Below are 11,708 nucleotides of genomic sequence, written 5' to 3' on the forward strand. Positions count from 1 at the left end.
CCTGATTGCAATTTTTTTAATTATCAATGCACAACAGATGATCACGTCATAATTCCTCTTTGTTTTGTCTTTCTTTAGCTGCAGGTTCCCTGTATTGGTGCGTCGTCCTCACGCTGGTCCTGGAACGCTGAGGAGGAAAGGAGGAGACAAGAGAAATGGCAGATGGAGCAGGAGCACCTCCTGCAGGTATGACCAGAGATTACTGCTTACTGGAGTCTGTTGTAGTCAAAGTGCATGAGTTTAAAATAATATTGAAATAAAATAGAGGACTTGAAAAGGGACTTAAAGACTAAGACTGCAGAATGTTTCTTCTTTTGGGTGTCTGGCAGGAGAAGTACAGGCGTGATCAAGAGAGATTAGAAGAAGCATGGAGACGAGATCAGCAGGAAGCAGCATTAGAAGAAAACAACGGCCCTGAGGTTCATCAACCTTCCGAGGTCTGGCTGTTGTGTCTGTGTAACAAACATACTCACTTGAGCGGCAGCCTGCGTAATATTTTTGTTACTCACGTGTCTCCCTGCACAAGAAAACCAGAAACTCAAAAATGACAAGCAGAAATTCTTCATCATGCATTTATTATCTGCATAATATTATTTATTAATATAATTAATATATTCATATCTATTTCATTAGCACACTTTCGTGATTCAGTATTTTTTGTAATGAATTTTAGTACTACAGTGGAACCCGGTTATCTCGACCTCGGTTCCCTCGACAACACTATTAAGTCGACGTTTTTGTTATGTCGCTGAACCCTGATGTCTCGAGCACAAGGGGGGGGGGGGAGTGCGGTGCGGTGCCGGTGAGAGTGTGCCGGTGGGAAGACACGTACCGGGATACGCATGCGCGATAACAACGACCACCGTGAAGCAACATATACCAACAATAACGGACAGTGAGAGTGTGGAAGTTTAAATAGGAGCTGGTGATGATGATAAACGAGCACCATATGTGCGCGATTGAAGCCGGGAGCTTCAGAGAAAGCGGCCGAGAAAACACCTGACACGCTGAAGGGGGCCGAAGGGGGCGTGGCAGGTGGATTCCTGACAGATAAACATGTACTGTATGTGTTTTTATAGCATGACTTCATCAAACAAATCGCGGCAACGCTGTTGTGTAAAAAAAAAAAAAACCCTTCAAAAACACGTGCATGCACATTCTCATTTATTAACGCACATCATGTACATAAAGAAATTTCCAGCACGTTAATATACTGCCGCCATTTAGATTTTCGTTTATCTTGATCATCGGTTACCTCAATGCTTTTTGGCGACCCCCTAGGACAGACCTGGGCAAACTACGGCCCGCGGGCCACATCCGGCCCTTTGTACGTCCCTGTCCGGCCCGCGTGAGGCCAATCATAAATTACAGGGATGCACCGAAAAATCGGCCGAAAATACCTAAATCACCGAAACAACACGGCAGAAACACAATTGTAATGACGCAATAAAAAAGCGCAGCAGCACACGGTTATCTGGATAAGAGCAACATGTCTGCGGTGTGAGGAGAGCGATGTGCAAAACATGCAATGCTGAAATTTCAAGAGGGGGTGTATCTGCAAAGAGTTTCTCCAAGTCGGGTTTAATTTATCACCTGAAATCCAAACATCCCGATTGCCATTCTAAATATGAGAAGAACGCGGCGCAGAAAAGTAGTCAATCTGAGCATGCGCACTCCGTCTGTAGAGGACGTTTTTGAAAAGGCAGGAAAGTTTTCCAGTGATGGTGCCAAGGCAAAAAGCATAACAAAAAATTATGGAATTCATTGCCTCAGATCAGTGGTCGCCAGTGGATCGACGGGTTGATCTTTGAAACATTCCCCGTGGATCCTGAAAATAATAATTATTATAATATATTTATTACACGGAGGGGCGCCGTTAGGGGGGGGTGCAGAGTATGCCAGGCATATGGGCCCAAGAGAACGCTAGGGGGCCCTACAATCATCAATAAAATTTTTCCAATTAGTTTTTTTTTTTTTTTTTTTTTTTTTTATCGTACATACACACATTTTAAATAACACTGGTGAAATAAAATTAATTCCCTGTAAATAAAATTAAACTATATTAACTTTATTAATAATATAACATATATATGGGGGCCCAAACTTCTGTCTTGCATACCCCCCTTAAAACTGTTAATTGCGCCCCTGATTACACGGCTCTTCTTAATGCTGTAGATTAGAACCTTCCATTCACTTGAATGGGCTTCCAAATGTTCGGCGGTCAATTATTTTTGTTTAACAGACCGCTGCTAATAATAATTGACCGCTGCCTGTTTGTCAATACCTATGAATGGTAACAAAAATAATAATTTATAATAATAAGTAAAAAAACTTTTGTAATTTATTTATTCTTTGAATTGCAATGCATTGATTTTAGTGAGGTTTGTACACACTCAGCCATAAATGCAATGGTTCTAATAATTGACAATCTTTTCTTTCGGTGTTTCAGTTTTCGGTATTGGCCTTGGTTTCCTCATTTTTGGAATTTTCATTTCGGTGCATCCCTAAAATATTATCGTTGGTGTGGCCCTCTGACATAATTTAGGTTTCTCTTGTGGCCCCTTGTAAAAAATTAATTGCCCACCCCTGCCCTAGGACATCGACATAACCGGCTTCCACTGTATTTAGATGCCGATATTTAGACATCACTGCAGCCTATGGGAGATCTTTTATGCCAATTTTTTTGGCCAATATGTTTTGCCGGATTTTCTTCAATTAATAGGTAATTAATAAGACGTGATACAGAAAATTGCTTTAATTATAGGTTTTTTGAACAACTCCGGTTTTGGTACTTGTAGCCTAAACTACAGCTGGTTGAAGGTTCACTAACAATACTGTTCCTGAAAGTTGCTTATTCTCTCTCTTTTATTTTTATTCTTATAATTTTTTTTCTTTTCTTTTCTTTTCTTTTCTTTTCTTTTCTTTTCTTTTCTTTTCTTTTCTTTTCTTTTCTTTTCTTTTCTTTTCTTTTCTTTTCTTTTTCCTTTCCCCTATCTCTGATGCCTGATTCTGCATGTTGAATTGGCAGCAGAGAAGAAAGAGAACTCTGACTATTTAGCTTAGCGAATGAGCACAGGAAAAAAAAAAAACATGAAACACGCTTGTTGCCAATCTTGCTCTTTTCACTGCAACTTTGCAGACATGATTGAAAAAAGATTTCGTTAGTAATGATCGCGGCAGGTGTAAACGCTGCTTGCTTTATATAGTTAGTTGTAGCGGTTTCCCTGTTTGAATGCCGAATACAGACAACTGCCACCTGCTGGTTTGGGAAAGTTATGTTCTCTCATGCAAGCAAATTAGGAGCACATTCAGCTGATGCCGATTCATTAAAAAATGCCCAAAATCATCCCGATCAATCAGTTGACCTCTAATACTATTGAGTGTTTTATTTATTTATTTATTAATTGTTTATCTGCAAGTATGGTCCAACCTAGGTGTCTGTAAAATCCTGTGTCTGGTGATCTCTAGTCTGGTGGTGCACAGACACCATAAGAGCTAGAGGAAAGTGTGAGAAATGTACAAAAGTACAACCTCTGGTTACACATTTCTCTCCTTTCTTTTTACATTCTTGTATAATTAAATGCGTTTTCGGATTCACAATAAGTAGAAGTACATTTTATAAATAGATTGTGTATTATATATAGATGGTTCCACTGCTGCTCTCAGAATGTATTTTGAATTACTTGCCTGTAGTAATCACATAACGGTGACATTTTTCAACCTCACCTTTATTTACTGAATCTGTGTTCCTTAAGATACTCATCAGCTTTAAGAACTGATTGAATTCTCATCTATTTCTGCCAAAGCAGGAAGTGCCCTCTTTGCCCAGTGGAAACGTTAAGCATTACGCTCCACCCCCTTTTCCCGGACGATCCAATTCCCCAACTTCTGAAGCAGCTACTCAAAAAGCTCAAGAGACAGCACTTATCCAGAGCAAACAGGTCCAAATAGCAGCAGCAGCTCATCCTTCCATTGAGGAGTGCGATTCATCCTCAAAGACAAGCCAATGGTGAGACCTGAATATACAGCATGCTAATGCAGAATTTATTTCTTATATTGTTATTGAAAGGTTCACCAAGGATATTACAATGACACTAAAACATAAGTAGCAAATTATTTAAATAATTTTAGCTAGAACTGACTGGTCATGAAACTAATTTATATATAGCTAGTGTTAATCAATTAATTAAGGCAGAAAGTCACATGGACTAATACTACAAATACTAATAATCTCTCATTTATTAATAATTTTATTTAAATCCTTTATTTTTTGCCAATCCATATTTATTTCATCGTTTTATTACTCCTGATTTTGTATTCATAATTATAATAGGGCAGAAAAGTAATGGAGAGTGTGTTAGCGAAGTGAAGAAAAGAGTGCAGGGTGGAGAAGAGTGGCAGGAGTGATTTGTGATAGAAGAGTATCTGTGAGAGTGAAAGGGAAGGTTTATAGGTCTGTGGTGAGACCTGAGATGATGTATGGATTAGAAAAAGTGTCATTGAGTAAAAGACGGGAAGTGGCGCTGGAGGTAGCAGAGCTGAAGATGTTGAGGTTTTCGTTGGGAGTGACGACAATGGACAGGTTTAGAAACGATTTTATTAGAGGGACACTGCATGTAGGATGTTTTGGAGACAAGGTAAGGGAGGCGAGATTGAGATGGTTTGGACATGTGCAGAGGAGGGACATGGGGTATATCAGTAGGAGAATGCTGAGGATGGAGCTACCAGGAAGGAGGAAAAGAGGAAAACCAAAGAGGAGGTTTATGGATGTGGTGAGGGAAGACATGCAGGTAGTTGGGTTAAGAGGCAGATGTAGAGGACAGGGAGAAGCCGAAAGAAGAAGAAATTATTTATAATAGGGCAGAAAGACAGATGGGGTCAAACATTTTTATTTTTATAATAATTCTTTAATAATTATGCCCTCGTTCAGGCCCTAAATAATAATCATTTTTGTTCACATTTTTTTATTTATTGATTAAAAAAAAGTCATCTGCTTATTTTCTAAGCACTTCTGCTGCCTGTTTTAACACATTTAGGTTTTGCAGTGTGTGTCTGTTGCAAATTTCACTGCCCTGTTGTAAATGTCCGCTGTTGCTGCTTTCATGCTTCAGGCCCGACGAGTCTTATGAATTCGCCAAGCTTACAGCTTCAGACAGGTTAGTTTGCTTCATGCTTTAATGAAGCATTTCAAATGCATGTCTGATAGTATAATGACATCTGTGCACCTCTGTATATTTTAATCAATATCACTTATAGTGAGGGGTTGTACATGATTAGGTTACTTGGAGATGCAGCCGTGACCTTCTGCGAGTCTTATCAGGAAAGATTTCTTCCAAGAAATTAAATGATTGGATGTAAATGTACTCAACACTTATACAGAAAGATTTTTTTACTTTTATTTCAGGGGAATTAATTGAATAAATTCAATTAAATTAAATACTAAGTAGAAAACAAGCATCTTATATGCTACAGAAATCATTTAAATTATACATAATATAATACATATAATTTATTCATGGCCCAGTTGGACTGCGCAGGTGTCATTTTATTTAGTTCTTATCGGTTATTTTTGTCAACAGGAAAAAATCCAAATCCACTCCCTCGCTTGATGGCAATCACAAGCAAGACTCCAGAGGTTGGTCCCCTTTATCATCACTCTCCATACATACTGTTTTTTACAATAATTGGTTTCTTAGTAATTGGTTTCTCCCCTTGTTCACTTTTTTTTATTTGCATATTTCCTTTAAGTGGGTGTTAAGAAGAAGGGTCGCCCCTCTCAAGTCGAGCAGGACCGTCTGCAGATCCTGGAGGAAATGAGGAAGAAGACTCCAGTCCTCACTGACAGCAGTTGGATCCGCCAGCGCAGCACCTGTACCATCCACAAGGAACCCATCAGTGTGGCATCACTGAGAAGGTTCGCCTCATAGTCACACTACACTACATACAGAGACTTGCACTGTGAAGACTACAGTATTTGGACACCTGACTTTTCCAACCATTTAGCCATCTGCTAGCACAAAGACAGAGGCACACAATTGTATAAAGTGTCTTTGGATGTATTAGCATGAAATATTCTCTTTATTTGAACAAGGAGACCCGAACATGTTCTAGCATAACAATGCCCCTGTGCACAAAGCCAGCTTCATGAAGATATGCTTTACATGTTTGGGAGTCGAATATCTTAAATCTCTACTATAGACCACAAAATAGTACACAAGCAAACTCCAAAATCTAGTGGAACATCTTTACAGAGGAGTGGAGGATATTATAACAGCAAATGGGGACTAAATGTGAAAAAAAGTTTATAACCATTTTAATGGGACCAATGAAGCCTTTACTCATCGCTGACGTGATAAAATGCCTAATTATTCAGCATCACCTTCGTAATTGATGTTGTTATCTGAGGTAACCAATGTTACCTCAGATATTCATGTTTATTTTCTGCTCAGTCAGCTGATTGTCTTATGCTGAAGTCATGCACTTGTGCAGCCCATTCAAAAAGCAAAAAAGTTGACAAATGTGACTTGTGTGTGTACGAGAATTAAATTAACGTTTGAAATTATCACACAAAATCCAGCTTTATAGACAGAGAATAAATTTGAATTTGAATAAATAAGACCCGAAATATGCGTTAAAATAAACCTTCTGATCAGTAACCCAGAGCCTTAATCACCGTTTCATTTCAGACACGAGTCTCTGGAGACCATCCCCAGCAGCAGCACGATCACCAACAGCAGCTCCTCGTCTAAGCAGTTCTCCAGCTCGTCTCAGTCCCTTTCAGGCCTCAGCAGTATCGTTCCTTACCGAGGCTACTCAGGCCGATGCAGCCTGGGCCCCGGCGCTGCCATTTTCTCCAACGCTTTAAAGCAGAGCTCTTGGTCTCAGACTGCCTCCTTCTCTCCTGTATCTGACACCGAGGAGGCGTGTAGCAGAGCGCAGCAGCATCACAGGTGTGGATGCTGTATTTATATACAGTAAAATGCAATGGGGTTTAAAAATTTCTGTACCCTCACTGAGCTCTTTCTGTCCTTTTAATACAACTATTCATTCAATGTGTCCAGTAAGAACTTAACCACTTATTGGTGCCATTTAACTATTTAAACATTTTTCCTGAAGGTTTCCACAGATGGTTTTGATTAACAAACAAGCTAGTAAATATAAAAGCGCAATAATTAATACAATAACTTGATAAAAACTCACTTTATGCACAACCGGCATATGATTTTATGAAACATTTGACAAATTTAAAAGCATCAAATTATACAGTCTTGTTATTTCATTCAGATCACTGATCTTTTATCACTTTATAAAGGCAAAGGATTTCAGTATTTTCTATTCGGTAATAAGCTAATTATTATTTTTTTATTTAAATGCCAGTGCAGAAAGGAAAACAAGGCTTTAAGGTTCTTAAGTATTCCAAATTCAAAAGGATCTTAAGGAGCATCATTTGTTTGACAAACTGTCAACTTGTAAAGCGAAGGTATGTCATGGTGCCGGGAGCGAATAAGTATATTGAAGCTTTACTCAGGCTTTGCCGTGTCCTGTAGACTGGCGAGCCACAGGCGACCCTGCTCCCGCTGCGAGCAGCCGCTGGTTAAGGGCCCGGCCATGGTCATCGAGTCTCTGGACCTATGCTTTCATGTCGGGTGCTTCAAGGTGAGCCTGGAGGTCACCTAATATCCAAAACGTCTGCTAACGTCTGACCAGCACCTGGGCTAACCTCAATAACATGATCATATTGGTTTGGGGTATTGGGTCACATGCTGACTTGTAGATTGTGACGATACAAATAAGAGAGGGAATCGCTATAGATCTCACAAATTAATTAGATTTGACCTGTTTGACCACTTGTTCCATTTATGACAGTAAAACACAAGGCTTGAATAGCTGATTATTTTTAAGTACCAATTAGCTGCAGGACACTTCAAGACTGTAAACACTTTCAGCACAGCTCTTGCGTACATCATGGATTCCCTAATTGTTCTTTCGTACTGTGTAAAATTTCACACAGTTGATCAGAAAATCAAAAAATAACTACAAGGAACAAAAGCTGAAATTACTTTTTAGCCTCAAGACATGCATGTGGTCCGGTTGCCTCAGTGTGAACCTGCGCACGGTAATGGGTCACCATTGTTTTCTGTTCCTGGGGAAAGTCTGCTAATCAGACCTGCTGCAATCACAAGATTTTTTGTATTTTTTTTTTTTTTTTTTTATGGTGTCCTGCTGTTTTGGTTCAAGTCTTATCACGTTGCACAAACACTGGTGAAACTTGTCATAAACTGCTGGGTTTATCTGGGTTGCAGGACGTTGGCAAGGAAAAAAAAAAAAGTTTGAATGTCTCACTTTTCACAGTGCTGTTCATGTTTTATTGAACATTCCAAAAAAAGGCTGGACAATTTTTTTTCAATTGATTTAAATTTACGTTTTAAGATAAATAATTATTATTTTTTTTTTCTCTTAAATCACAATTTTTAATAAAAAAAAAAAGTTGACTCACGCATCCAATCAGATACATTGTCACTGAACCAATGGCGGAATAAGAGACAATTTAGTCTGACCACACGATGGCGCGTCTGATTAACTGCTTACATACGAGAGCATTCAATGAAGGATAGTAATATAGAAATAGCGTCTAACATCATGTAGACGGACGACTCTTCACGTCAGTATGACCTCGTGCCAAAGAAATTTAGTAACGTTTCCTCTGTGGTTTGGAAATGGTTCGGATTCGAGAGGTGAACAAAAAGACATTGAACAAACTTTTGTCAAATGCAAAATATGCAAAACAGTAGCGGCAGCACCACTAATTTATTCCAGCATTTGCGACAAAGACACCAAGCTGAGATCATGTTTACACTGGTTAAAATGGGTGTTTTCTTTCTCTGTGTTGAGAAATATTTAATGCTTAATTCAAAATGCACAATGTTTGCTTTCATATTTCATTTAAATCCTCTGCAAAGATATTAAACTAGAGAATTTTACATTTATTTACACCATGTTGAGGTTGGGGAGATTTATATTTTTTGCCATATTGCCCAGCCCTAATTCTAGATGATCCTAAAACCCCCACCACAGGTCTGTGCTTCAGTTCTGAATCCCACCACCTCCTGAACTAAACAATAGCTTGTATAGAGATTGATCCTGCACATACCAGTGATATACAGTAAAATGCAGTACATTTTATTCATTCATTTTCTCCCGCTTATCCGTAATTCGGGTCGCGGGGGCAGCAGTCTAAGCAGGCCCCCGCCTTCGACTGCTGCCCAATCCTCACAGCACCATCCATTACGGTCCCTCCTGCAGGTGGTGAGCCCACGGGAAGACGTCACTCCGACGTCACGGACCTTGATATTTCCCTCGTAAGGGACTATGCAGTACCGTGCAGCTTAAAACCTCTCCAATGTATTACAAATCCACCATAAACCCAAAATGTGAGGAAATATTAACCAGAGGAAGGGATTTTGTCTGCAGAGATTCCAGCCGTAGCCAGAGTTTTGAGAATTTCTTTATTTACTCTTTATAAATCTTTTACTCATTATAGCACTCAACTCTTCTTGAATCGGATTGGAAAGAATAGCTCTGACATTACATCATGCAGTTTGTGTATAGGTAAAGAGATTTTTAGAAAGAGATGTCTGTGTTAAAACATTGTCTTCTTTCCCATGTGGAATTCTTCCAGTACGGTAAAGTCTTCATGATGAGATGCATTTTTCCCAAAAACTCCGATTACCTCTGTTTTGTGGCTGTTTTATGAAATTTAATTGAACTAGAAATAGCTAAAAGGTCCAATGCGGTTCATTCTTCAATAAATAATGTCAGATTAGACTTTATATAATCAACTCATGGTTGATTATTACCAATAAGTGCACCAAAAAGAGCACACCCTGTTCAGCCACCTTTTCCCCCTACGCAACACACTGGATTTTATTTCATATTTTCTCTTGCTAGACATAATGGATAATATATTTGTGCCACTATATAATTGTCTGATCCAATAGTGCAAAGTCTTTCATTTTTCTTTGTTGTTCTCCATCTCCCAGTGTGTCAGCTGCAGGACTGAGCTCAGGAGAGACCCGGAGTCTGGAGCTCAGGTGCGAGTCAGACACAGACAGCTCTTCTGCAACACGTGTTACAACCAACTGCGAGGTGAGACGCATTTTTTCACACCTGCTATTCTCTTTGTCAGGTACGCTGCTGGTTTTGTTGGCAGAGAGTAAAAGTAGCGTTAGTCTTATGTTTTGGACCACTGATCACGGAAAGAGAGCAGGAGAGTATAGGGATGAAGGAAAGAGAGAAGGAGATTAGAGGGGTGACTGAAAGAGAGCAGGAGAGGAGAGGGGTGATGGAAAAAGAGAAGGAAAGAAGAGGGGTCCCTCTGAGGAATAAGGATTATGTTGGAAATTTTTCATTTAACTAAAACACTCTTGCTGCACCTTGATATCCTTGATATGGTCCATTTCTGTAAAGAAGTATACAAGTTTCGGTATTGTGAAACGCTGTGTATACAGAGGATTAGGAAGATGTTCTTATCTGTTTCTGCTCAGGCCATACCAGCATTCCCAAGTGACCACAATGCATTGCAGCAGATCCAGGAGAAGACTTTCCCAGAAGGTGATCCGGACACGACGACCCCTGGTTTGGCTTAAATTCCTATTGGATTTAGCCGTGACTTCTACCTTCCACTTATGTTGTAGATTTAATATTAAACACGTGGACTTGTCCAGGTTGTAATTATGTAGTTTCAGGGTTTTTCTTTTTTTTTTTTTTTAAGTACATTTTTACATTTGTCCTTTAATAAAGTTAGATTGCCGAACTTCATTAACACAGGAACAGTTAGACTTCGTCCTATAAAATCTTTCCTGCTAATGCAAAGCAGAAACGAGGTGACAGCTTTTCCTTCCTTTCTTTCTTTTTAAATTACACTTATGTATCATTAAGTTTCTCTGCTTTGCAGCTTGCAGCAGTACTGGATTTCGTTCCTCACCCTGATTGCATGTAGTGTATAATACAAATGTGCATTTTCTGTAGATATTTAAGCCCACAATGGTCTGCACGTATTTTGTTCTTTAGCTTGTAATTCACAGGGTTTTATTTTGGAAGCAAGTCTGTTTTTAGGGAGAAATCAGTGATATTTCCTAATGTTTGTAAATAAAAGGATCCAATATGCATTTTGTGTGTTTCTTGTCAATTTTTGGTTAGCCACTAGGTGGTGCTGTAGGTGACAGTTTTGGGTAGGTTTTGGGCAATATCCGCTCTGTTCATCTGACGTGAATCTGTCCATCACCATATAAATCTTCATCCATCATCTTCGATATCTCCATCCATCTAGAGGTATTAATTATATTTTAGAAATCAAAAATGTCTCTCATTACCTCTATATAAAGCTTGATTTTATTTAATTTTTTTCATCCTGACTGTTTATTAAATGTTTTTGACCAATAGCAGAATTTTTCTTTTTTTGGTTTTTCCAGCTTGGTATTATTCAAGGATTGATGCAGCACTGTATACCACTGTATTTTAGCAGATGTTCTGACTTCATATTAATAATAATAATAATAATTGATGATAACCTCCAATGATTTGTGCTCATTCCAAAGGGTTTTCATAAAGTCTGGTACTGATGTAGGAGAGGTGAAGATCCCTGGAGTGCAGTCAGTGTTCATAATCATTTCAAAAGTGTTTAATGGGGTTGGAGCTTTATAGCTGGA

At 38.9% G+C, this 11,708-nt stretch overlaps 1 protein-coding gene across 7 annotated transcripts in view; it reads left to right on the top strand.

The window, feature by feature from the left end:
• The window catches only part of lmo7b (LIM domain 7b), a 34,549-nt gene extending 23,381 nt beyond the window's left edge, over positions 1-11,168 (top strand). For 3 of the 7 annotated variants that reach the window (XM_083522733.1, XM_083522735.1, XM_083522737.1), the window contains 9 exons: positions 79-186; positions 330-437; positions 3,810-4,009; positions 5,112-5,156; positions 5,580-5,635; positions 5,749-5,914; positions 6,687-6,950; positions 10,041-10,146; positions 10,545-11,168. In XM_083522733.1, coding sequence (XP_083378859.1) covers positions 79-186; positions 330-437; positions 3,810-4,009; positions 5,112-5,156; positions 5,580-5,635; positions 5,749-5,914; positions 6,687-6,950; positions 10,041-10,146; positions 10,545-10,646 — 1,155 coding nt within the window. In that variant the 3' untranslated portion in view covers positions 10,647-11,168. Of the gene's footprint in view, positions 1-78; positions 187-329; positions 438-3,809; positions 4,010-5,111; positions 5,157-5,579; positions 5,636-5,748; positions 5,915-6,686; positions 6,951-7,547; positions 7,657-10,040; positions 10,147-10,544 lie in introns of all 7 variants that reach the window. The other 4 variants (XM_083522731.1, XM_083522732.1, XM_083522734.1 and 1 more) reach the window with 3 other exon arrangements.
• The last annotated feature ends 540 nt before the right edge of the window (positions 11,169-11,708 follow it).

This window comes from Silurus aristotelis, assembly GCF_946808225.1.
Source record: "Silurus aristotelis genome assembly, chromosome: 20".
Taxonomy (NCBI): domain Eukaryota; kingdom Metazoa; phylum Chordata; class Actinopteri; order Siluriformes; family Siluridae; genus Silurus; species Silurus aristotelis.